General features: G+C 31.3%; 2 protein-coding genes across 4 annotated transcripts in view; one reads left to right on the forward strand and one right to left on the reverse strand.

The window, feature by feature from the left end:
• Positions 1-24,654, forward strand: part of shn (zinc finger protein schnurri) — a 191,641-nt gene that overhangs the window by 53,366 nt on the left and 113,621 nt on the right. The window lies entirely within an intron of this gene.
• LOC142325622 (uncharacterized) lies at positions 4,312-22,907 on the reverse strand. The gene is made up of 2 exons (XM_075367614.1): positions 22,374-22,907; positions 4,312-5,311 (listed from the first exon to the last, which is right to left on the reverse strand). The coding sequence occupies exons 1-2, from the start codon at positions 22,504-22,506 to the stop codon at positions 4,422-4,424; spliced, it is 1,023 nt and encodes a 340-aa protein (XP_075223729.1). The 5' UTR covers positions 22,507-22,907; the 3' UTR covers positions 4,312-4,421.

Consider the following 24,654-nt stretch of genomic DNA (forward strand, 5'->3'; position numbering starts at 1 on the left):
TAATTTGTAGACTGTAGGTTATGTATGCCAAAGATATTATCATACTTAAATAAATTTTTAAAGATAATTATCCTCATTGAGAGCATGTAGCAAGTGAAATTTCCAAAATATGCAAATAACGGTTGTCTTTCAGAGGAGATATTCTTGGGATTTTTTATAGTAAAGTTTTAGTGTCTTACTTCAAGGGAGTGTACATCTGTCAAAAAAATCTGATGTGGATACCACATTACTTCCTTGTACGCCTATTAAATTACATATAAATATTTTCTTAAAATGAAAAGTACATAAAATTTTATTTCATTATTAACTTCTGATATTTTTTTTTATTGTTATTGTTGAATTATTTATCGTAAAAGTTTTTTTTTTTACAATCGGATGTTAATTATATATTTAAATTTAAAAAAAAAAGATGAAGTCTGAAACGAACCGATGTGCCTTTCCCTTGTAATATCCAAATATTTCATTAATTAAAATTTTATTTGGCTATAACTCTGGAACCAATGAAAATAATTACCACCAATATGGCGTTGAAAAGTTAAGTTAAAGTCCAAAATCCTATCTTTGTGGATTTTGGCTTTTTTTTTGACACTTTTGGATCATTCGATTGCAATCAAAAGGGGGGGTGCACAACTAGATGTTACAATAGTCCTAAATCTCAAATTTCAACATACTACGGCTAATATTTTTTGAGTTATGCGAGATACATACGTACTACAGACGTCACGCCGAAAAATGGATTCAGGGTTGGACAAAATGGATATTTCCGTTGAAATATCCGACATTTTTTGAAAACCGAAATTTTTTGCGATAACGATACTTCCTTTACTTTGTACACGGAAATAAAAACTTATTTTCGTTCTTTAGTACGATTATTCTAACACTTTTGTCAATCAAAATATCAATTATTTATATTTTTTCTTTACCATCTTCCTTTCTTATTTATTTACTTTTTCTTAACCAAATAAAAACAATAATATTTAAAACATTAGCTTTTTTAACTAAGTAAACTATTAAAATTATTAGCAAAAATTCATTTGTATAAAATTAATAAATTTTAGTCCCGTAAACATTTTAAAGGATTTGTACAAAAAATTAATATTTATAATCAAAGAAATTTAACTTCTTCCTCAGTAATAATTGAAATTATTCCCACCGTGATTACATCTTGTTTGGAGATAAAGAATAAAAAAAATTAATTATAACTTGAACTTAAAAAAAGTTTTTGTAATTCCTATTTCTAGAAAGTAGATTTATTTACCCTCAGTTCTTTGACATTAGAAATAACAAAACTTTTCCTAAAAGCTGTAACTCCTTAATCTGTAGAGCAAGACTGATATTTTGTTACTTATCAAACAAATGTGTTTAAAAATATGTACTTGAAAAAAGAGTTTTTTTGTATAGTAAATTTGAAATAACAAACTGTTAAAGATTACCTGATTAATGTATTAGAAATATTTTCTTTATTATCGGACATAAATTTCAGTAATAATAATTTTATGTGCATTGCATATGATGGGAAAAATCGACTTATAAGTCAAGTGTATAATTGTTATGAATTTTCAATACGAGCATCATCGGTTTTCTAAGTTTAGATTTCACCTTTCGTTGTATGATATACATTTTTTATTGAACCATATAATAATACAGATTTACGTTTTTCACTACACAGCTCGCAGCTTGTGCGTGGGAATATGGATTTAACACAGTATAAAAAATTCTATACCTGACCGGAATCTGTCTGATTAAAGGCTGAGTTGCTAACCACTCAAACGCGGAGGTCGGCGCGTTATTAACAGAAAAAATTCAATGATTATGTAGTTGACATTAAATTATTAGCGGAATTTATTTATTCGCTTTTATTTTTGGGTTTTAATGAGGGTATTACCATTAATTTGTAATGAGATATATTTAAATCGATTAAAATAGGATTTTTTTTAAGTAAGTTATTCTAATTATTCAACATTATTCCATTGCAGCAACATAATCTTAGCATGTCGTACAGTGGTGAATTTCCTTAGTCGAGACGGATGGAGAAATTAATTATATTCGTTTATGATGTGCCCGTAATTATGAAACTAGATTAATTGATGCTGATCACTTCGCTGAAATGTCAGTATTGCTTTTTTTAAACCGTATTAATTTTCGAGCAATCTAAAAAAGTATTAAATTAATAAATACAAATAAGTAATAAAACATGTATTTAATTTAATAATTTATTTTGCTTTATTTTGAGCGACTTTTTATTTTTAGAGTAGAATTTGTTAATAATTGTTGAGAAAGTCCACTTCCTATTTTACTATTGTGGTTACACTTAAAAATGTACCTGCATTCAGATTTTTGCATTCATAATATTTTATGTTGCATTCAATTATTCAGTGGTACGAGGATTATTATACACAGTATTTTTCAAAAGCTCCCAGAGAAAAAAATGTGGGGAAAGGTATAATCGTTTTGAAGTTTGATAACCACCCAAAAAATTCACGGTTTTGGTTGCTATTATGGCATCATTCTGATATTAGATTCAGAACTCATCTTCAGCTTATAAAAGTAATACATTTAGTTATGTCTTGGTAAACATGTAGCGACGGAGGAAGTGGGTGATTTGCTGACAGTGAAAGAGGGGCCTGCTGGAGATTTGCGGATTCGAGACGAGGGGTGGTCGCAAGTCGATGGTTCACCTGCGGGATATTTAATTTACCACGACTGAGGTGGAGATTACTGAGACCATACGCCAGGTGGTTGAGACAGCTGATTTTTTAGTGCCTTCGGTTCGTCCGGCTTATGGGGAACGCCATACTGTGATCACCACAGAACGCCACTACAACATACAGAACGCCACTGCTGTGTTGCGAGGAAGGTGATTGAACAACGGGTTAGGGTCAGCTGGCTGAATTGTCGGGCTTCCGTAAGGGATCCTGATGATAGGTGTTATCGCTGTTGGTGTCGGGGCCACATCTCCTCAGCTTGTCGCGGGAATGATCGCTCGGCGTTGTATTACAATTGGGGACAGTCTGGTCATCAGCGGGCCAATTGTGGGAACCCGCGGGTATGCGTTATTTGTGGGAAAGCGGATCATCGGACAGATTAGTGTGCTGCTCGCGAGTGAGTTGCTGCTGTCCTGGTGTCTACAGGCTTTGTGGAGAGTGGTTGCTGTTCAATATCTGGCTTTCTGATTTCTCCTGCATGGAGACGTTCTGGCTTATTTCAATACCATGAAGGGTGGCGTAGCGATGGGGTGCTGGATAGCCCCTTGTGGAGTCGGCGTCTGCCACGCTTATGTGGGTGGCCGCCGGGGATGAAGCATGGGGACTCTGCTGCCGCGGAGCCGAGGACCCGATCGCATTTACCGAGTCCCGGCTGGTGCGGCTTATGGGTCGCGCTTGTTAGAGGCAGGCATTTGAAGGACCGAGTCCCGGCGGAGGTGACCTTTGGGGTTTACTCAGTTTGATGCAGGCAATGCAAGACCGAGTCCCGGCTCCCGGCGTAGGTCGCTGGACTCGACTGTCGGACCTGGTGATTTCACACTGGGAGCTAGAGGCAGGCAAGGAAATCAAGATTCTATCGGCGGGCCTGCCTGTCATGCCGGACTTACAGCCGGTAGACGGGTGGGCTCGTTAGAGTAAAGGACACTTCCCCGGGCCGTGTTTATGCTTTACGTGGGACCGGCCTGGGGGAGAAGGTGGAAAAAGAACATGTTTATATACAATAAATAAAAAATCGATCAAAAATAAATACTAAATTGTGTGAACTATCCCTTTAAATTATATCACGTATTCAGCCCGATCTTCATTGGAAGTTTAGATTGGAAGATGATAATTGCCTTTCTTAAAAATATCATTCTTTTCTAATTAAATTTGTGATCTCTGATCTCTTTGTTTTCATTCCTACACTTGTACATTTGTCCAGTATAGAGCTGTACGTACAGGAGCGGCTGCCCAGAGTACAGTTTTATTTCCTTAAGACGAAAGAGAAAAAAGCAATTAAGCCTGACATTCTTACGAGAATTCACATTTTACTAGATATTTCTTATTTATTTATAAATAATAACGTCTTGAAAAATTTAACGTGTGAAATTGGTGGGCTATCGACACAGTCGAGTACAAGTTCAATGAAATCGTGCTATAAGTTTTCTATTTAGCTTGAACGAATATAACTGCATTTCTTTTAAGGAAAGAAAATTGCCAAGATCAAGGGTTAGGTTATCTGTCTAAAAAAACAAACTTTGGTTGGAAGAGTAACTAAAAATGATTTTATTACAAAAGTTATGCGGTTCGTTTATATAGTGTTACAAGTAGAATAATAATAACAATGCCGTTTGATAATAATATATTTTTATGTACATTTTATGTATTTGATATTGGAATGTCTTAATATACTAAACATGTTTGTTTTTATTCGATTTAATTAGCTGACGTTTCTGTTTACTCATCGGTTTTATCTTTAATTTCCATTGACTCCTCGCTATTTATGTTTGGTTGATCTTCTAGCCGCTCCGGTTCCTTATTTTCTGGTCTAATGTCAACTGTTTTGCCATCTAATATATTGTTTTGCTCATCCAGTAGCACTTGTTGCAACTTTTGCCTAACATGTAATTTCCTATTTTTTGGAATATCCCTAAGGTGAGTCAATAGACTGATTAAAAAGTGATAATCTTCGTCATACATTGAGCTGTTGGTCTGATTGTTTTCCGTTCGGGTGGCTTCAAAATCGTCGTATAAACCCATGTTGTGTTGCTCTGGATTCAGATTGAATGCAAAATGATGGAACTCTTCATAAAATGGGGGTTGCTGATGACTTTCATTTTGTTCGTTTTGTTGAAGAATGAGGGGGGATGGTGGTACTATTGAATTTCCTTCCTGTTTTAGCATTTTCACGGACGCTCTAGTTCTTCTTCGACCGTTATTGTTATTGTCTTGGTTTTCGGTCGCTGAAAACGCATCATCAGATATAGTGTCTTGTGCAGACGACTTGTCTTGGGTTTCGTCAGCGACAACCTGAGGCACTTCGCATAAATATCTTAAAGGATTTATATCTGTATAAATGTCGTCATCCATATCGCTTGTTTCTCTTTCCTCGTCAACAATCGGTTTTTTTTTCTCGACTTTAGCCTTGGTGGGCGTTCTGCTGCCTCTAGATCCGATTGGTGTTACAAATTTTTTTCTCAATGCTAATACATCGTTTAAAAATGATAGTTTATGGAAATACTTCCAGTGTGGGCCTTTGTTCTTATGTGCTGGTATTCTTATGTGCTTCATGTATTCTTTTCGATATGTGTCTCTTAGATTTTGCCATTTCGATTTCGCCAAATGACCTGCAACAAAGGAGAAATATATTATGATAACGCTGTTGTTATTATAGGAATATTATAAATATTGCTAATATATTACTATTATATTTCTATGTATTATTTAAAAAAAGGAATCAAATATGCGGAAAAGGTTGCATATTATATATTTTAAGTATTTTATATATTATATATTTTAAGTACAGTAGAGTTGCATTTTGACAAAGAAGATTAATTATAAACTTGATTCTTAGAAAAGACTGCTAGAAATTTCTTTGAAATTAAAAAAAAAAAAAATAGATTTTATTTTCTTCAGCTACTGTGGTCTTTAATCACTAATAAATGCAGTGAATCTGCACTCAACGTTGTTCACTTCGATGATATATAGGAAGTGGTTTATTGAACGTGGCTTAAATCTTAGCTATTTTACCTTACACTAAATTTCCAGGAAACTACTCTGAGAGGTTCTAGTTGTTACCATTAGGTTGTAAGAAATACGATTTACCATCTCACTCACAACTCAAATAACAGCTTTTATTAATAAAAATAGTATTGCTCATTAAAGTTTAAAAAACTGAAACACGTAGATGCGCATTTGTTTCTACTTGGAGTGTCTGAAGTAGTATTGGCACTGGGACAGTACGTCATATATAATAAGTAACCATTCTAGCAGTCTATACCCATCCTGCGCATTAACTAAGCTTTCTAACTTGCTCTCTTATCTTACACTCTTTCTGTAAGTTTTACTACATTGTGAATCATACCAAATGGATTATTAGGAATTTCACTGAAGCCTACCGAACTTACTTTTTTGTTTACTGCTCTGGACATGATGCAGTCGCGATTGTCAACAGATAATGTATGATAAATGATAAAAATAGGAGAGACTTACCGATTATAGTAAAATATGTGATTACTTGATTCATACCTTATTATACCGTTGTATCTAAGCGCGGGCTAATCTCATTTTATTAATTTATTGTTGTTAATTGAATTAACCTTGGTTTTATTCGTCGTTGTTTTACGGTACTAAACATTTTGAAAATCTTAAAAATTTTGAATTTTCGAATACTAAAAAGTTTGAGTATTCAAACTTTTAGTATTCAAACCAGTCAAATAACTGAAGACAAAAAAAAAAGTTTGAAAATCTAGTTAAATTTAGTTTTTAATAGATGTTCTTTTGTAGATTTATTTTTTATGTACCGTAAAACTGTGAGTGAGTGATGAAATATATCGATACGCATTATAATAATCAGTTACTATAAGATTTTTATTGAGTTAAAAGATGTTTGTTTATTTTAAGAGATGTTAAAGTAATAAAAGTTGATTTGGTAGAATTTTTGGAGAACCACTAGTTATTTCAAGATGAAGATTGTGCGACGTAAAGAAATAATTTCTTGTTTTTGTTATGACAACTTCATTATAAACTATCAATGTACTTTTTTACTTTTATGTAGAATTTGAACTGAAACTTAACAATTTTATTTATAAAGAGATCAGTAGGGAAGTTTAAACTTTTAGAAAAGTTTAGGAAAAACGTAAAACTTTTCTTAAGTGTATTTAATAAAATTTGTTGCACGTGGATGTGCGTTCTATGTAATAGGGATTGGTGCTTACTAGATTGATAGGAATTAATGTTAATTTTTTAAATTCGGTTTTATAACAGTTGGTAATAAATTTGCTTTGATATAGACATATTTTCGGATTTATAATAATTTTTTTAGTTCCCAACTTAAAGACGTATTTGATGACAAGAAAAAAGCGTTTGATGATTCTATTCTTTACTGATGCAAAGATGTGCATTATCATCTTATATTTTATTTCAATTTAATATTATTTTCAATTCATTTTATATTCTATTTTATTCATTATTATGGATTCACACACACTGTCCCATTTATTTATTTATATACTGACAATGTTATTTGATGGCCGGTATTAGTGGTGTAATGTACCATAAAGTACCTTACTTGTAAGATTCAGTTAATAACATTTTGAAATTTTCTAAATTACTTCATGGCCCTGTTGATTTTGTTTTGTTTATTTGATGAATTTTGTGTAAACCCGATCGGATTGGTTAGTTCTTTCGAATTTATAATGATGCTTAACGTAACCAGAAGAATATCAATTAATACACACTTACAAATTAACAGGAATTTTTAAGAGAAAATTTGAGGTTATGCTTAGCTTATGTAGTAATTTCCGTTCATAATACGGTTTTATAAAGTGGGGCAGTTTTCAACTATGAACTAAAAAGTTTTAATTATTTTTATGGAGTAAGAATTTCGTTATTGACATCAAAACCAATGTTTTGGTGTTCTAAAGCTTATTCACGAACAGTAGTAGTAGTAGTTTTATACGCGTTCTAACATTGTGTAGAATTACGTACTGGTAATCACGTAGAAAACAATTGGTTATAAATTTTCTGTTCACATGGTAAAATGTTTTCTTCAGGTCAAACTAAGTACTCTAAATAATAAATTATATATGGAAAGTAATTTTGAATTTTATCTATTAGTGAAGACCCGAGTATGCTTGTTTCTGAATAGTTCATCTGTGAACCCCCACCGGGTTGGTCTAGTGGTGAACGCGTCTTCCCAGATCAGCTGATTTGGAGCCGAGAGTTCCAGCGTTCAAATCCTAGTAAAGGCAGTTATTTTTACACGGATTTGAATACTAGATCGTGGGTACCGGTGTTCTTTGGTGGTTGGGTTTTCAATTAACCACACATCTCAGGAATGGTCGAACTGAGACTGTACAAGACTACACTTCATTTACACTCATACATATCATCCTCATTCATCCTCTGAAGTATTATCTGAAAGGTAATTACCGGAGGCTAAACAGGAAAAAGAAAGAAAAGAAAGTTCATCTGTGAACGAGTCTGAATGAAATCTCCTGCAATATGTTTCAAATCTATCAATATGTAGATTTGAAAAAAAATCTATAAAAAAAATCTATAAGTCCATTGCTACAATATGTCCCCACTGACATGATGACATACTGACTACACTCTCGTCCCATTTTTTTTTTTTAACAAGAAAAAATCATTTTGTTTCTTAATTATTTGGAAAATTCAATAACTAAACATTTTAATACTTTCGTCGTGAAATCCTTATCTGGGGAGATTTAGGGAGCTGATTACGAAGATGACATTCACATTTTTAATACGTGACGAATTTAGAATGGCGGACAAAATTCCTGTTGAAGAATTTTATAATACAGTATTGTATTGAAGAATTTTGGTTACGAATATAACAATCAAAATTTAAAATGGTGGATTTAATATGGTGGAAAAATATGGAAATCCTGTGAATTTTTGCAAATAAGTTTATAATTGGAAATTGTCCCACAATAAAACCATTTTGTAAAGGAACCGAAATTAAACATTAGTATAACCTCAATGTTTCCTCTTAAAAATTCCTGTTAATCTTTAAGTGTATATGGATATTTTTTTGTCCTACTGGTTATATTACTGGATAAGCATCATTATACATTTGAAAGGACTTGTAAACTCGAGTTTACACAGAATTAATCAAGTAAACAAAACAAATTCAACAGGGCCATGAATGATTTTTAAAATTAAAAATTCATAATAACAAATAAAAAAAAAAGTATGAAAAACTATCAGAAGTTATTAATGAAATAAAATTTGATGTACTTTTTCTTTTAAAAAAATGTGTATATGCAATTTAATAGGCGTACAATTAAGTCATGTGATGTCCACATCAGAATTTTTTAACAAAAAATCTGATGAAATTCCACTAAAATTAGAAGATAATACTCTCAGTAATGTTTACATTTCAACTTTTAGAAAAATGTATCAAATTAAAAACGGCTAACAGCAACCTAATAACTTTTCATTAACTGAAAAAAGTCAAAATTTAAAGAATAATAATAACAGTATTACTTTATAACTTTTAGTAGGGTTTTTCCTTAAAGTTGATTTGAATTTTTTTAAATTTAGTTTTATTTAAAGTTTGGATAAAAGGTCTGCAAAAAATACTGCTAGCCAAAAATAAGCCGTTTGTAAGAAACGCAAAGGCGAGATACCTGAGCATTGATAAAAATAAGAAAATTATGTAGAGACGACTGGTTGTATTGAGGTACCTTTACTTAACTCTGGATTGCTTATTACTCTTTCTACATTTTCTAATTAATTTTATTTTAATTTTCTGGTGAAAATACTTAAAATATCCACTGTTAAATATTGTTGTCAAAAAATTTAAAAAAATGTAATGAAATCCTAGAATAAATGAAATGTATAGAAATAAACTTTAGAATGCATTTAAAAAACGTTTGAATTTTTGAAATCGATTTGGTGAAGAATACAGTTAAAACAAACTTTAAAAATCTGTATCAGGAATTGGGAACCTTTTCTTTCTTTAAAGTAGGTTAAAAATCACTTAATATGAGTGTTTTCCTGTGATGCCTCAGGATTTAGGTTCAAATACGGTTAATTATATTATTGTTACATATAACAAATAATGTTATAGATTACAGTTGTAATAGTATAGGTGTATTTCTTTTATTTCTGGTTAAATTAATAGATTTTCTTCTGTAGTAGTCAGTTCTTTGAGATGATTCGTACTCGCCGACGAATAGTTATGTCATATAATTTAATAGTTGGCAATATAATTTAAAAAAGAGGGTGTTGTAAATGCATTAAAAGTAAAAATAAATAGTTATACTATTTAATTAATCTTTTAAATCCGTAGTCTTAAGTATGCTGTTGGCATCTCAGTTTTGTCATTTTTTTTCCAATTGTATGATTGCTATTTATTTATGTTTCTGGACATTTATTTATTACGTAAAGATGAAATTATATATTTTTAACTCCTCCACTCCACGTTTAGCAGTGAGTATAAAATTTCAATATCCCAGCTGCCACTGCTACGTAAGAAGGTAACATTTTATTTTAATCATCGTTTTTTTAAATGTATAAATTTATATTGCGATTGTGTATTTTTCCTGTGGTATCGAGTATAAATTACTTTTCACTTATCTTCTGCTATAATATTGACGACTAATAAAATTCCGACCTATTATAGTTAGAATTCCCTCCGCAAGTATTAGTTTAATAAATTTCTTTACCTAGTGTACAATTATTTATAAGGAAGAGCGGAGTTTAAAAATAGAATGCTTGAGCCTACGCTCCAAAATGCCCTTGATTATTTTATATTTTCTTGAATTTTGCTTTTTCATTACTTTCAATTAAGTACGGAAGTTTTTTTTAATAGCATATATTTGCGGCAGTACTGCAGAATGACATTTCTTTGCGGAATTCATCTTCGATTTTCCCCAGATCATAACAGTACCTCAATTCAAATAAAAACCTATCTAAATTTTTATTAATGTGTTTTTAAGGGCAAAGATGTTAGATTTTGTTTTAATTTTTACCCTTACGTAAAATAATTGATTTACTTTTATATAACTATTATAATATATGGTCTTGATTAGTGTAATAATAATATAATATTGTTTAACATTTCACTGCTATATGTAAATTTGAGTCTAGTGTGATGAATGATTTTATGCTTTTTTCATTTTAATTTGATAATCTGCATACAATATTAATATATTTATGATAAAAACGACTACGACGTGAAAATAATTATAAGCATGATTATTCAAAAGGCTAACTTTTTTAAAATAATAACACCCCTTTTTTTAAATTAAAAACCATTTTTAATTGAATTCTTACAAAAAAAATATTTGCTGTCTTATCAGATTTAAAGTAGGTAACAGTCTTTCTTTTCTTGCAAGTTAGAAGCCGAATTTTATTTATGGAAATCTTATTTTTAAGTAAAAATAATATGTCACTTAAGTTTAATATTTGTAAATGAAAAAGCATTAGCTCAGAATTTTAATTTTACATTAAAAGTATAAATTTGGCCCAAAATATTCGTTGAAATCTTTCTAATTTTTCTGATTGCGTTTGTCAATACGATTTGAACTATATACGCGATTACATGCTTTTTGACCTACAGCGCAATTAAGTTTTCATTTCTACAGTCGTAAGCTTCGCCACATTTTTTTTTTTTTTCAAATAAAAGATAATTTTTCACAAATTTTCTGAAGGAAGTTAGTTCTGAAGGAATTTTCTTAACGGTGTTAGGAACTGAAAATTTCAAGTTAAAATACTAAATTTTCATGCAAGAAGTGTGTGATGTTCCAAAAAACAGTGTGCATATTACAGCTGAACTCATTACTTCGGATTGTAAAGATGAGAGAAAAAATAGAGAAGTAATGCCTGGCATAGCATAGTTTACAGAAGTACATGTAACTTATGATTAGATTTTACAATACATTTTTTCGTACAATGTTTTCACTTTTTCGGTGTTCTAACATCTACGAACACACATTACACACATTATTTACGAAACTTAAGATAGAACGAGATTATATTAACAGGAACTTTCAAAATACTTTAAGTTCCCCAATTTAATTGTCTAATATGCTAATCTAGTGTCAGAAATTTTTATTCACTATTTTTAATTTAATTTAATACTTTATCTTAATAGAACTCGGTACATTATTTCTGTACTGTTTTTAACAATTCCCGACCTCTAAGTGTACCAGTAACCACTGTGTCTTTCATTCAGAAGGTTTCGAATTCTTATCCTGGTCAGGCATTGCATTTTTTCACACGCTAAATACTTTTCGCACCACCATCCTACGCAGAATCTGTAAGTTTATTTGGTAGGTCAGCTAAAAAATAAATAAAAGATTCTCATTTTGTTTTATCGTCTGGAACGTACCTCTCAAAAGCTACGTATTCGCCTAAACTAGATTGGCAGTCATTGATTTTCGTCAGTGAACCTGTAATTCCTCTCATACATTCAGTTACTTAAGATCCCATAAAATCGAATTATTTTGCATAGCATTTAGCTTCTGCCGAAATTAAATTTAAAACGTTATCAGTACTAGTAATATTGACCTGTAGAGCCTTTCAAATTATATTTGAAATCTACATTTGATACATAACGTACAGTTTTTGTGAGACAGTCTCTGATCTTTATTGCTACACTTTTCTTCTGATAAAAACAGATGTTATTAATATGTGAAACCCAAACTGAAATATATATATATATATATTTAACCGTGTTATGAATTGCAAACAAGGTTACTAGTCTTGATATATCTTTGCTGATTTAGTTTCAAGATAAATAACGTTTTTCATAATGGCGGTGAAAATGAAAAAAAAAAATATTCTTTTTATCACAAATTTGTTAATCTATGCTGCTATTTCATTGCATTATTAGCTTACAAAAATCTAAAAAAAATATCTATTTTGACAACTTAATACAAACCGGTCCATATAATTGTCTGAGTACACAAAATCAGTTCTAAAGGTATGCACTTTTAATTTTGCATAATAGCAGATCTTTTTTCGCTGTTCTCGCCGAGTTGGGAGTTTTTCTGTCAACATTTGTCCAGATATCGGTAAAGTAATAACTATTTCACTTAATAATGGGCACTGCTACGTATATTATGATAATGGGAATAAGAAAATGTAAATAATAATTAAAAATAATTCTTATTGTTAGGATCGTTGAAGTATTATTGAAAGAATAAGTTTTTTAAAACAACTACGTAGAGAAAAAAGTAATGTAATGATCACCTTGATTATTTTTCAAACAATTGTGGACTGTTGATCACGGAAATGCGCTCTTTCAATACTTACTATATATAGCCTGCACCTGTAAAATGTAAATTCATATATTTTTTTTTATTTAATGACATACGCCTACATTTTATACTCGTAGATTTCGGTAAGGTTTCACTCGGTGAAGATGATATTCGACTGTTTAAATTACCAACATTCTCTATTGTTCATTACTTTTAATTAATGATTCATGTATTTATATGCAACATATATCTGTTATATGTAACTAATAGTATTACTATTATTATAGTATTATCGATTATGTAGTATTATTACCATTCATTCTTCAGTATTTTAGATATAACTATGGTGTTGATCACACTCTTATCGCATACTGTACAAAAAATGTTTGTCCAGTATGCGATAAGATTGTGAGCAACCATCGACTGAATGAATATTATTCGTTTACTACTTTGGAAATGGTGTACAGCATCCCCTCAAGAAGAAAAATAACTCCACCTTACGGAACGTTAAGTTTTAAAAAACTTTGTTTCCACTGTTTCAAGTGGAATATTTCACTTCAAAAATAAAATCTTATTTTAATTTCAAACTTTAGACATAGCCATTTACAAAAAATGGCATTCTATTTCCAAAAACGTAATCCTCCGTCTGGCTTACTCGGAAAAGTGAGGATTGAAGTCTTCATTCCTTGCCTTCTCGCTGACCCAAATATACTTCTCATGCCAAATATCAGGATGCCAAATCCTCCTACATACAGGTGATATTCAGTCCTACAAACGACACCTTACTTAATTTACAATAGGGCTGGACATATAATAACCATCATTATTCTCGGGAAAACAACCGACTAGTTTTACACTTGTACTGATAGTATACAACTTAATTACTTCTTTTTCTTAGAAACAACACATTATAAACACTACTTGACTTAGTCAGGGATTTCTGCGTTGTATATAAAAAATAACATTCTTCTTATTAAACTACATCATTCTTTCTTTTCGAGGAAACAAGGTCATCAAGGAAATTCTGTGAATTAAGCACTAAATTTTTTTTAGCAATAATGAAAGGGAAAGCAAAAACAGGTTGCTGCTGCATTTGGGGAATTCCCGCTGTCGATTGACGGAAATACTTATAAATTTTACATTTCAAAATGTACGTCAATTTTTTCTTTCTTAAATCATGATCATCGTAAGATCCTTCAGCTCTTGATATCTTCACCTTCTTTTAACGCACATTTATTAATTTATGAGTGTATTATCTATTTATTAACCGGGATATTTATAACCGGAATTTTGCTATATTATACCTTAAAAAAAGGCTGTGCGCTCACACCTTTTCACAACGCAACAAACATTATTATGTTCCAAATCGAATCGTGGGTTTAGTTACCAATAATTGACTGCTACGTCTGTCTTTCAAGATTAAACGATAATTGAAACGTCAAAACTCGTTTGAAAGAAGAGAAGAGAAACAACGGTAAAAATGTTTGTAAAAGATATTATGGCATAATATTTTTTTGTGATTAAATTTCGTCTGGTACTTCTAAAAGCAGTCACTTATAAATGTAATTGAGAAAAATATAAGGTCAGAAAAAAAGGTTTTCGACAGAAGTGGGAATGAATTCCGTCAAAATTAATGAAAATGTCGAACACAAGAAATTATACGAGAATTGCAAATTCTATAACTTCTTGCTTTACTTCCAGCAAGTTTTGTTCTTAATTTTCCGTAAAGATGGACCCTCGTAAAAGAATTTTAAGATAAGATACATCCCACTGATTAATTTAATTTTAGTTAAGTTTAAAAGCATCTTACATAAAAATGCTGTGCCCTGATTTTTTTACGCGACGCCCAAAAACGTGTAATGTATTTAGGGTGTACGTATGTATGTTTGTTCCGCCGCATCAGCCCAACGGTTGAACCGATTTAGATGTATGACCTCGCCCGCGCTGGAATCCTTACGATACTGGAAGTGTCATAGGCTATATAAATATATATATGCAGGTGGTTCAAAAGGAAAGGGGAATAATATGGAAACTGATTCTAGAGCTTGAAATAAGGAAAACAATTCATACAAACACATGTCCGAAAACGTTTTGTTATCGTGTTACGAATAGCGAAACATTTCGCGTGGATTTCAGTTACCCGGTGAAATTTCAGTATATTAGGGGTAACTTGATGGTTTCTTTTGTTTTTTACCTGAAAAGTAGAATAAAGCCGGTCCTAGAACAGTATTTCTCGTAGTTTTCATATCAAACGTAAAACAGAAATATTCTGTGACGAAAAATATTTTTTTAGGTTTTAAGTACAACTTTGTTAAATGCATAAATTTTATTATCAAAACGTGTAGATTATTTTATTCTGAGAAACTGATTTAATGAAGTCTATGAAAAACCAAAAAAAAAAAAAATTAATTTGATTAATAACAAACTCAACAAAAACATCTTATGAATTTGTAAAAAAAAAAAAAGCTGTTTTAGTACAATAAATTTAGACCCTGGAAAATTAAAACATTTTTAATTTACTTTAAACAGATACTCAGTGTGGTTTGTACTCTAATAATTTATTACACGACTGCTCAAAAAGGAGTGCAATATAATTAGGGTTTATGTTTGTTCCACCCTAGCAGCTCAACGGCTGAACCGATTTTGAAGTACGATCCCGCATTGGAATGCTTCGTTACCGGCAGTGTCATTGGATTTACTGGCATTTCTCCCGCCACCACCCTTCGCTCGCCCTCAAGAATGAGACCGAATGTCCGTGTCTCTAAGGGCTACTGTACCTTGAAACATTTTAAGCGACCTAGTTCCTAATAGCTCCTGAAGCTAACCTAATTGCGTGAACGGTATAAGCGCGATCTATTATACCAGTCGCTTTTGTGTCCAGCCGTTCACACGTCATATATTTTCTAAATGGGTAGGCGCACCCCGATTTATAATGAAATATATGAGCCTCATAAATTAAAAATTTATCTCGTCGAATTAATTAAATGACATCAATTCGCTGCCACGCCTTGGTCGCTGTATGCCAGCAAGTACCTGTTCATCTTTTATAGCTGCTTGGAGCTATAGCTCGATGGTCGGTCATTACTCAAGGGTAGCTTCTTTCAGCAATGCGGTTAGAGTCCTCCTTTTAGCAATCTATTGATAGGGTTGAACAATGGAACTGCATCAAGGACTCCCTCACGGTGCGACAGTGCGGCTAACGCCACACCGACTCGCCGCTTATGAGTGGCCAATTTTCCCCTTGGCCTCTAAGTTCCAGGGTGGCCCGAGTTCTGGCCTCCCAGAGCGAGGGAGTCGTACATCATATGTACATTCGAGTGGACCTTCCCGTAGACACACAGCTTATCGGTTGCCAGGCGGAACCTGAACAGATATTGTGCCAAATGTACGTGGTTGGTGAGCATTTGGGCTCCAGTTGCCCTTAAAAATGATCTTGAGGGGTACTATCTCCTCCCAAGTTTTGTATAAAATTTTACAAAGACCTTCCCTTAGTTATGGTGTTCCATTCACTCTGCCGCCATGCTTCCATCGCGAGGCTCTGAAGCCTCTTCCGCAAGCGGGAGATGGGCAACTATACGAAATTTACATCCGGAGCATTGTGATCACCGTTCAGCTACGGTACACACCTGGCTCGAAACCTCATCCCAAATACCTCGGCCTCCCGATCTTTTCGCAACTTCCATATGGCTGCCCGAACTCCACTACCGCCGGAACGCACATGGCTGCCCGAACTACCAGCAGTGTCATAGACTATATATATGTCTAAATAAATTTATAAAAAATTTGAAAACAAAATTATACAAAATTGTCACCCACACGCTCTTTAATTATTCAATATTAGTAATTATCATATTTTAGAGAAATATTTGTGAGCAGTGTTTTTTTTTTTTTTGGCAGTCTTTTATATTTTTTAATATTTATCTCTCGTTTCGTACTTTTTTAGTTCTATATTTTTCGAGATATTGATGTTATTTTCAACAGATTTAGAGTTTTTTTCTGCTTGACTGTATTTAATCCAATTTGATTTAGAAAAGAACGAATGAATTCGGTTTAAGAAAATTTCCAGGATATTTTTATATTTTTAGCACAACTTTGGGGTTAAGCTGTTCTCTCTTTTCAAATTTTTTACTTTAAAATTAATGGTCCCTTTATAGGAAAAAACTTTGTCTTACTCAAATTTTTCTATCAAATTCCTCTATCGTTAGAAAACATAACTAAAATTTACAAAAGCTGTGTCGTTAAAGGTTTTAAGGTTGAGCTTCTATAAAATTTGCATTTCTCTTGCAGTAAAATCCTTTTTTTAATGGAGTTAACACAAAATTTGTTCTATTATGGTGAAAGGAACAAATGTAATTTTACAGTTTTTTTTGTGTGATGATACATGAAGTAACTGCATGTATTTAACCATCAAAAAATGGTAATTTCCTTTGTTCCCTTTAACAAAGAATTTACTCTTAATAGTTTATTTTTAAATGGAAAGAACTAGTACTCCCTCTTTATTTCTTTGAATGGTATAAATATGTTTTTTTATGTTGCACCATTATTTTGAAAAAAAAAAGAAAAAAAATACTGCAACCTCTTTAAAACGTACTCCTTTATCAAACTTCCCTTATGCTTCCTTATAAAAACAGATTTTTCTTACATTGATATTGTTTAATTAGTTTCAACAGTTAATAAAAACATTTTTTTTTACAACCATTGGTTTAAACAACCAATTGATGTAACGGTCAAGACGGCTGACTTCAAAAGGTCAGTTGGTATTGGGTTCGATTTCCGATCTTACCCGTTAATTGGAGGAATCTTGCATTCTGTTGTCTCTTCATTTTTCATTTACTAATATTCATTTTCTGGGAAGACCACTTCAGATTTAAAAAAACCTTTTGATAATTATTACTATCAAAATACCAGATAATTTAATCATTTAAGCGACATAAATTTCTTACTGGAGACATTCTTTAATATTTCATTTATATCGTTTATGGATTTTGACATCGCTATTCAGCTTGATATTCTAATTCACATACTAAATAATCTGACATTATTCGAGCTGTGTTATGTCTGTCACTAGGGTAAATGACGCAAGCATCGACTGTAATGGAGTTTTAATTCCGTAGAGGCCGTTTTTGCGCTGCTTTCAACTTGAAAGGCCATTTTCATTATAAAATTAATTTGAGCTAAAATAAAACGGCTAATTCGAAGATGCTCGCAATGAATGTGTAATTTTATTTTATTTTTAAAAAAGATATGACAAAATAATTCTTATAATTCTATATTTTACGTAATTATCATGGTCTAAAAATCACTGAATTGACTTCAGTCCTCTTTGTGAAAATTTTATGATTCAAAAATTTCTCACGCGTTAATCTCTCGTTTCGTACTTTTTTAGTTTTATGTTTTCGAGATATTGATGTTATTTTCAACAGAAGTATTAGGCTAATGTTCCCGCACACTTATTATGTATTTTATAGTTTCTATATTTATATATATATATACGCATGTATAATAAAAGAAAAAGATTATTAAGAGCCAAGAAAAAAAGATTATTAAGAGCATTAACAATTTTGCAGTCAGTAGGATTTATCTCCGGTATGTTTGTACGTTAATTAGGAAAATAAATAAAACAGCTTTGCTACAATCCAGTTTGCTCCAAATTGTTTCCCGAGAAGATCATGTATTATGAAAATGTTTTTTGGTTGTTTTGTACATTTCTTTAGTCTAGCAAAAATCTTAGACAAATGAAGTTTCTACATACTCTACTCATTCATCAATAGTGTACTTGTGAATTACACACAATTTGAGTTAGGAATTCATATTTCTTTATAGTTTCCCAGGTTTCAAGAGCGACATTTTTTTATATTATTTTGGTGTGCATTTTTCATATTACGAGTATTATGTTTTATAATACTCATAGGTTGCACGTGAATTGCTTAGGTGTTTGATTTTCGTTGTAAACGGTGACTATTTCTTTCTGTGATGGGTGTAACGAAATATGGTTAATTTTTATGAAGAATAACAAATTAAATACAAAGACTCATTTTCTGTATGTAGACGATTATGATTGCACGGAGATACAGTTACTGTGTAGGTGGTATTATACATGGCCTGTCACACTGTCCATAATTATTTGTTTACATTAACAGAATATTATACATTTATTAAATTTTTTTTCGTTTAATAGAAAATTTTAGAATTATAGCATTTACTTATCTTAGAATACATGTAGTACCAGCTCGAAAATTATTTTTCTTTTCTTGGACCACATGTATAAGTTTACACATTCCTTATCTGTCAAAATCGATCTCTATAGAACATCCCAGTAATCGTGTAAAAAGAAAATCTGATATCGGTGCCTTTTATTATTGGTATTTTAAGTAAATCTTTGAAAAATTACATTTAGTAGGAAATTTATTTCCCAAAACCAGTTACAGGTTCAGTAAACTGATTTATTTCAATCTATGAATCGACTAGTTGTTCTTTTCTGATTATGTGGATTTATAAAAGACTTCTGATGATCAAACCAACGATACAATAATTTTTTTAAAAGATACTTCAACGAAATCGAAACTTTTGCTGTCAAATTTTTGTAAGCTGAATGTTTATAATTCTGTAACCAGATAGGGAAAAATTTATTAGAAATAATTCGTTTGCTTTATTTTAAAATATAATTTGTTAAAAAGACAATAAATTTAATTACATAAAAGACACTAAATAATATAGACACTAAATTTAATTACATAAAAGTGTGTTACATAAGAATAAGAATTTCATATTATTTAACTGAAGTTTTATTTCTGTTCTAAACAGAAATAAAACCTTTAAAAATATACTTGGTTTTATTCGTACATAGGCCAGCCTAACAGAAAAAGCTGAAAGAGAATTGAAGATTTACGGAAATAATTGTAAATGCATACATGAATTTAACACAGGCCAACTGATTCATATTGCCTGCATTATCGACCGCATTTGTGTCATACTGCGGAAGTGGATTTTGTCTATTACCAATGACCAGAAAAGACCTAGAAGGAAATAAGTACATAGTAATGCATTTTAAATTCGAAAAATAATAACTTTTTAAAATTCAGTGCGTTCATTATATTATGAACACTTTTCGTTTAAAATCTGGTAATATTGTTTTGAGAAAATGATATTTGTATCATTTTCGATTTGATTTTGTAACATTCTTGAGATGTGTGGTTAATTGAAACCTAACCACCAAAGAACGCCGGTATCCACGATCTAGTATTCAAATCTGTATAAAAGTAACTGCCTTTACTAGAATTTGAATGCTGGAACTCTCAACTTCCAAATCAGCTGATTTGGGAAGACGCGTTCACCACTAGACCAACCCGGTAGGTTTTATATATATAGGATTTAGAGTTTTAAAAGTTAACTATGAGAGAATCCTGTATTAGGTAAATCTTATACAATATTCTAGGTACTATGCTGAAAGTAACAATCATTTTTAACACAAAGATGATTGATGTTTAATAAACTGAAGTATATGAATTATTTATCTGATGAACGATGAGAAAATAATTTATTGGTAGTGAACAAAAACGGATGGTTATTAAAAAAATGTGACAATATTAGACGAAAAATCGCTCAAATAAATCAAGATTTTTGTCCATGCTTCACCATCGCCCGTTTCAGAAATTGAGAAAAGAAAAAATCAATCAATCTCAAAAAAATGTACTTTTTATTTACCTTTAATTAAGATTACCTGAGACGAGGTGTATTTCTATAATTTGTTTTAAAGCGCAATTAAGGATAACCTTAGTATAATGCAAATCGCTTTATAAGCGGTAATATAAACACGACTTAATTATATTAAAATTAGTTCGATGTTATACCAAAAATCATGGTTTTGAAATGAATTACCGGACATTTTTGAAGTGTGATTTTGACAACAGAATTAAATGAAATTATACACATTTACTTAATCAGTGTAACGATTATTTTGTCTGTATTTTCAAATCAGTTTTTAATTGCTCGACTGAAAAAATAATATATCCGTGGTTTATATCAATGTACTTCCTTTTACAATGTAAAAGAAATAGCTTGATCCCGAAAAATTTCGGTTTTCAGATTCAAACGGAAATATCCATTTTGACTATTTTCAGCGTGACGTCTGTACGTACGTATATATCTCACATAACTCAAAAACGATTAGCCGTAGAATGTTGAAATTTTGGATTTAGGACTGTTGTAACATCTAGTTGTGCACCTCCCCTTGTGATTGTAATTGACTAGACCAAAAGCCCAAAATTAAAAGAAATTTGGATTTTGGACTTTTTCTAAACTGTAGTAAGCCCTCATTGAGAGATTTTCAACGATATATCATAAGTGGTACTTATTTCCATTGGCTCCTGAGTTATAGCCAAATGACATTTTAATTAATGAAATATTTTGATCTTAGAAGGGGGACGTCACATCGGTTCGAATCAGACTTCATCTCCTTTTTTTTATTTAAATATATTGATTTATTAATAATTATTAAAATCTGATTGTAAAAATAATTTTACAATAAGTAATAATCCAATAATAACAATAAAATTAAAATTAAAAATCAGAGGTTATTAATGAAATAAACTTTTCTCTCTTTCATTTTAAAAATGTGTATATGTAATTTAATAGGCGTACAAGAAAGTCATGTGGTGTCCACATCAGATTTTTTATTTCAAGTTTCGTCGGTAAGGATTTACTCTCCTGATTTTTGTAAACATATTTTACAGCGTTAGTACAGTGTAAATAATTACGTGTATAATGAAGATCTTTGATGGTTATATGTGCAACCGCTTATAATCATCTTGATCCACTGGGGAACAGTTTAAAAAAAAAAAATCACATAGATGTCTTAAGCAGAATTTAATTGATCGGTTTCCATTGATCGGCCACGTTAATCAATGCCGGATGCGATTACCTTTAAGATAAATTACTGCATATATTATAACATCAACTATTATATTATGGCATCAACTACTAATGACTAGTAGTTGATACCATTAAAAATCGGCAAAATATCTTTAGAAATATTATCAGTATTTGAAAGAGTGTTTGAACATTATTAAACTTAATAAAATACTTATTTAATATTAGATCATTCCCTTCAGTAATATATGGTTTTAGTTATTTCTTAAATACCATGTTATGCGGGTTAAAGACGATACTAAAAGATGAAACAATATAATTTTAATGCTTTTTTAAAATTTTATTTTTGTCTAATACACGTACACGCTTTTTGCTTATTTAAGAAAGTAAAAAAAAAAATGTATGAATAAATATCAAAGTATTGATTTATTTATTTAAATTACTGGTGTGAATTTTAGTTTCGTATGTTTTTTGTTGTATATTTATGCTTTACTGTGTTTGTATTACTCAGATTGAAGAAAGGTGCGCGCGCGTTCCCCCTCCCACGTTTCGTTTTATGCTAGTGAGCAATACTACTAGTTCTACTTACTTGTGCAATCCATTGCATTGGCTATTTCATTCCATAGCTTCCTGGAGAAGTCTCTATTGTGATAGTTTCTGTTTCCGACGTCCCACAGCTCATTCCTTTCGTATACCAACTCGATCAATCTTTCGTTATCCATTTTTCTAACAAGTGGCGGTTAAGACGACCGTACATATAAAACCCTGCGTAATATTCAGTTAAAAGCATTAACATAAATATCACTTGGTCGATAAATTAACGATTACAGCGTACATGATATTATTTAATTCGCACGCACTACTCCCGGTATATCCGAACAGTTAATAATATTCGGTTCGATTTCTCTTATGACAGACGTGTCTCGCTTTGCAGCAGTGGGCTCTGTATAAGCGGTGTACGGCCGGCCGGAAACGAAGCGGCTATGAGTTCGGACGAATCCGGCAGCTGTCGGCCGTATTCGGCAGTGTGAGGTCGCCGTGACCCGCCCGCCACCATTCCCCGCCGTCGTTGTCGTTTCGTAACGATTCGCCATCCGTGAACGGCAGAGCGGTCCACGGCCACGGCTATGCTATGTTGGGAGTATAGTGAAGCGGGGAGTAACTAGTCGGACGAAGTCCCCTTATCTAATAATTGCAATAATATGAATATTTACTGTACTAGAAATTTTTTGAATGAGCCTAATAATATTCAAATTTAAGATAACCTTAGTGATGCTCTAATGAACTAATAGTAATCGATTACAGTAAAAGAAAATTTCTAAAAAAATTCTTAGTTGAGATAATATTTGTAGTATTGATACAATGCGCATATTCATAAATATGTACGAGTGTAATATGAATGTGTACAGTAACGCTTTATATGCCTGGAATTATGCGAACTTTATTGAGTATTATTTATTTTTAAGGAGTTTAGTTCTTTTTCATAAATTGTAGATCAGTTTAGGTTAGCTATACGCCAGAAAATAGATAAATTAAGTTTATTAACGGTTAGAATAGTTTCAGTCAATCTGTATAAGTGCATGTGGTCTAAAAGGATTTGTTAATTTCACTGCTGTTCTAAGACGTGTTCTTATCGGGTGGTTATTTTCCTTAATTTTAACGGGCAAAAAAATTTCCCATTGTGTAAATGTTTTTAAAAGTATTTCATAGCACGTACTTATTAATCTATTTTTAATTCTAAGAGATATTGTCGGTATATTTGCAATTTTTAAAAACTAATGCATTTGAAAGAGAAACTGTATGTTAAACAGAATAACAAGATATAGATCCACTTCCTCTTAAGTGGTGGGGGGGGGGGAGGGGATAAGTAGTTCATTTCTTATTTTGTAACCCGTAACCGAATAACGCCGAGGTTTTACTTAAAAAAAAAACTAGGTTGTTAATTTCGCTTAGGTTTAATGAGACCTAATTTGTTCATGAGACAATCCCTCGGTCGTTTTGGTTCCGAATTAAAATTCTTTTCCATATATACTGAAAAGAGTGAGTGCACTTATGCATCAATGTATGAAAACACCATAATGATAAACTTTTTTAATTTCATTTTCTATTTTGTTTTAATTTATCGTTTCGGAATGACTTATTACGTTACAGATTTAATTGTTAACAGTATTACTTATTGAACGTATTTTGATCGTTTTTATTCTTGTAAAATTTATTTCTTAATTTTGAAGTTATGGGGAGACAAAAACAAGAGTTAAGAATTCTTGATTGGAATCGGTTTATTGGACAACATGCAGACTTATAATTAAATTTAGAAAGAAAGTTTATTGTTATTAAAAAACTATATCGTACTCAAATATTTGTTACTGTTTGTCAATGGTTTTTTTTGTAAACTAAATTCAGTAAAGTTTTTTAAGAATTTAAAAAAGTTGTTAATTTATGAAAAAGTTGAATCTTTTTAGTGTACTGTTTACGATTGAATTCTGTATCTGCTTGTTTTTTTCGACGTAGAAAAGTATTAATCCTTGAATAAGTTAGTATTAATTCTTGATCCTAGATAGTTTACATCCGAATTGCAAACTTCACCGTACTATTGCGTTCTACTTCAGTGGGATATAAGATTGATGAAGATATTTTCCTATATCTGTTATTCATTTAATTTGGCTGATAACTCAAATTGGCTAGTGGAATGTAATAATCGATACTGTATATCTCAAATTAGTTTGATTTTAATAATATTCGTTTTATCAAATGAAAGAAAGACTTGATATGGTTTCCGCAGAACGTTAAATTAAACTTTTTACACGTAATTATTATATTTATTTATGTGCTATTAATTTTTCTCGGAAAAATACTAAAGGTAATTTGTC

Source organism: Lycorma delicatula, chromosome 1 (genome assembly GCF_047948215.1).
Source record: "Lycorma delicatula isolate Av1 chromosome 1, ASM4794821v1, whole genome shotgun sequence".
In the NCBI taxonomy this organism is placed as follows: domain Eukaryota; kingdom Metazoa; phylum Arthropoda; class Insecta; order Hemiptera; family Fulgoridae; genus Lycorma; species Lycorma delicatula.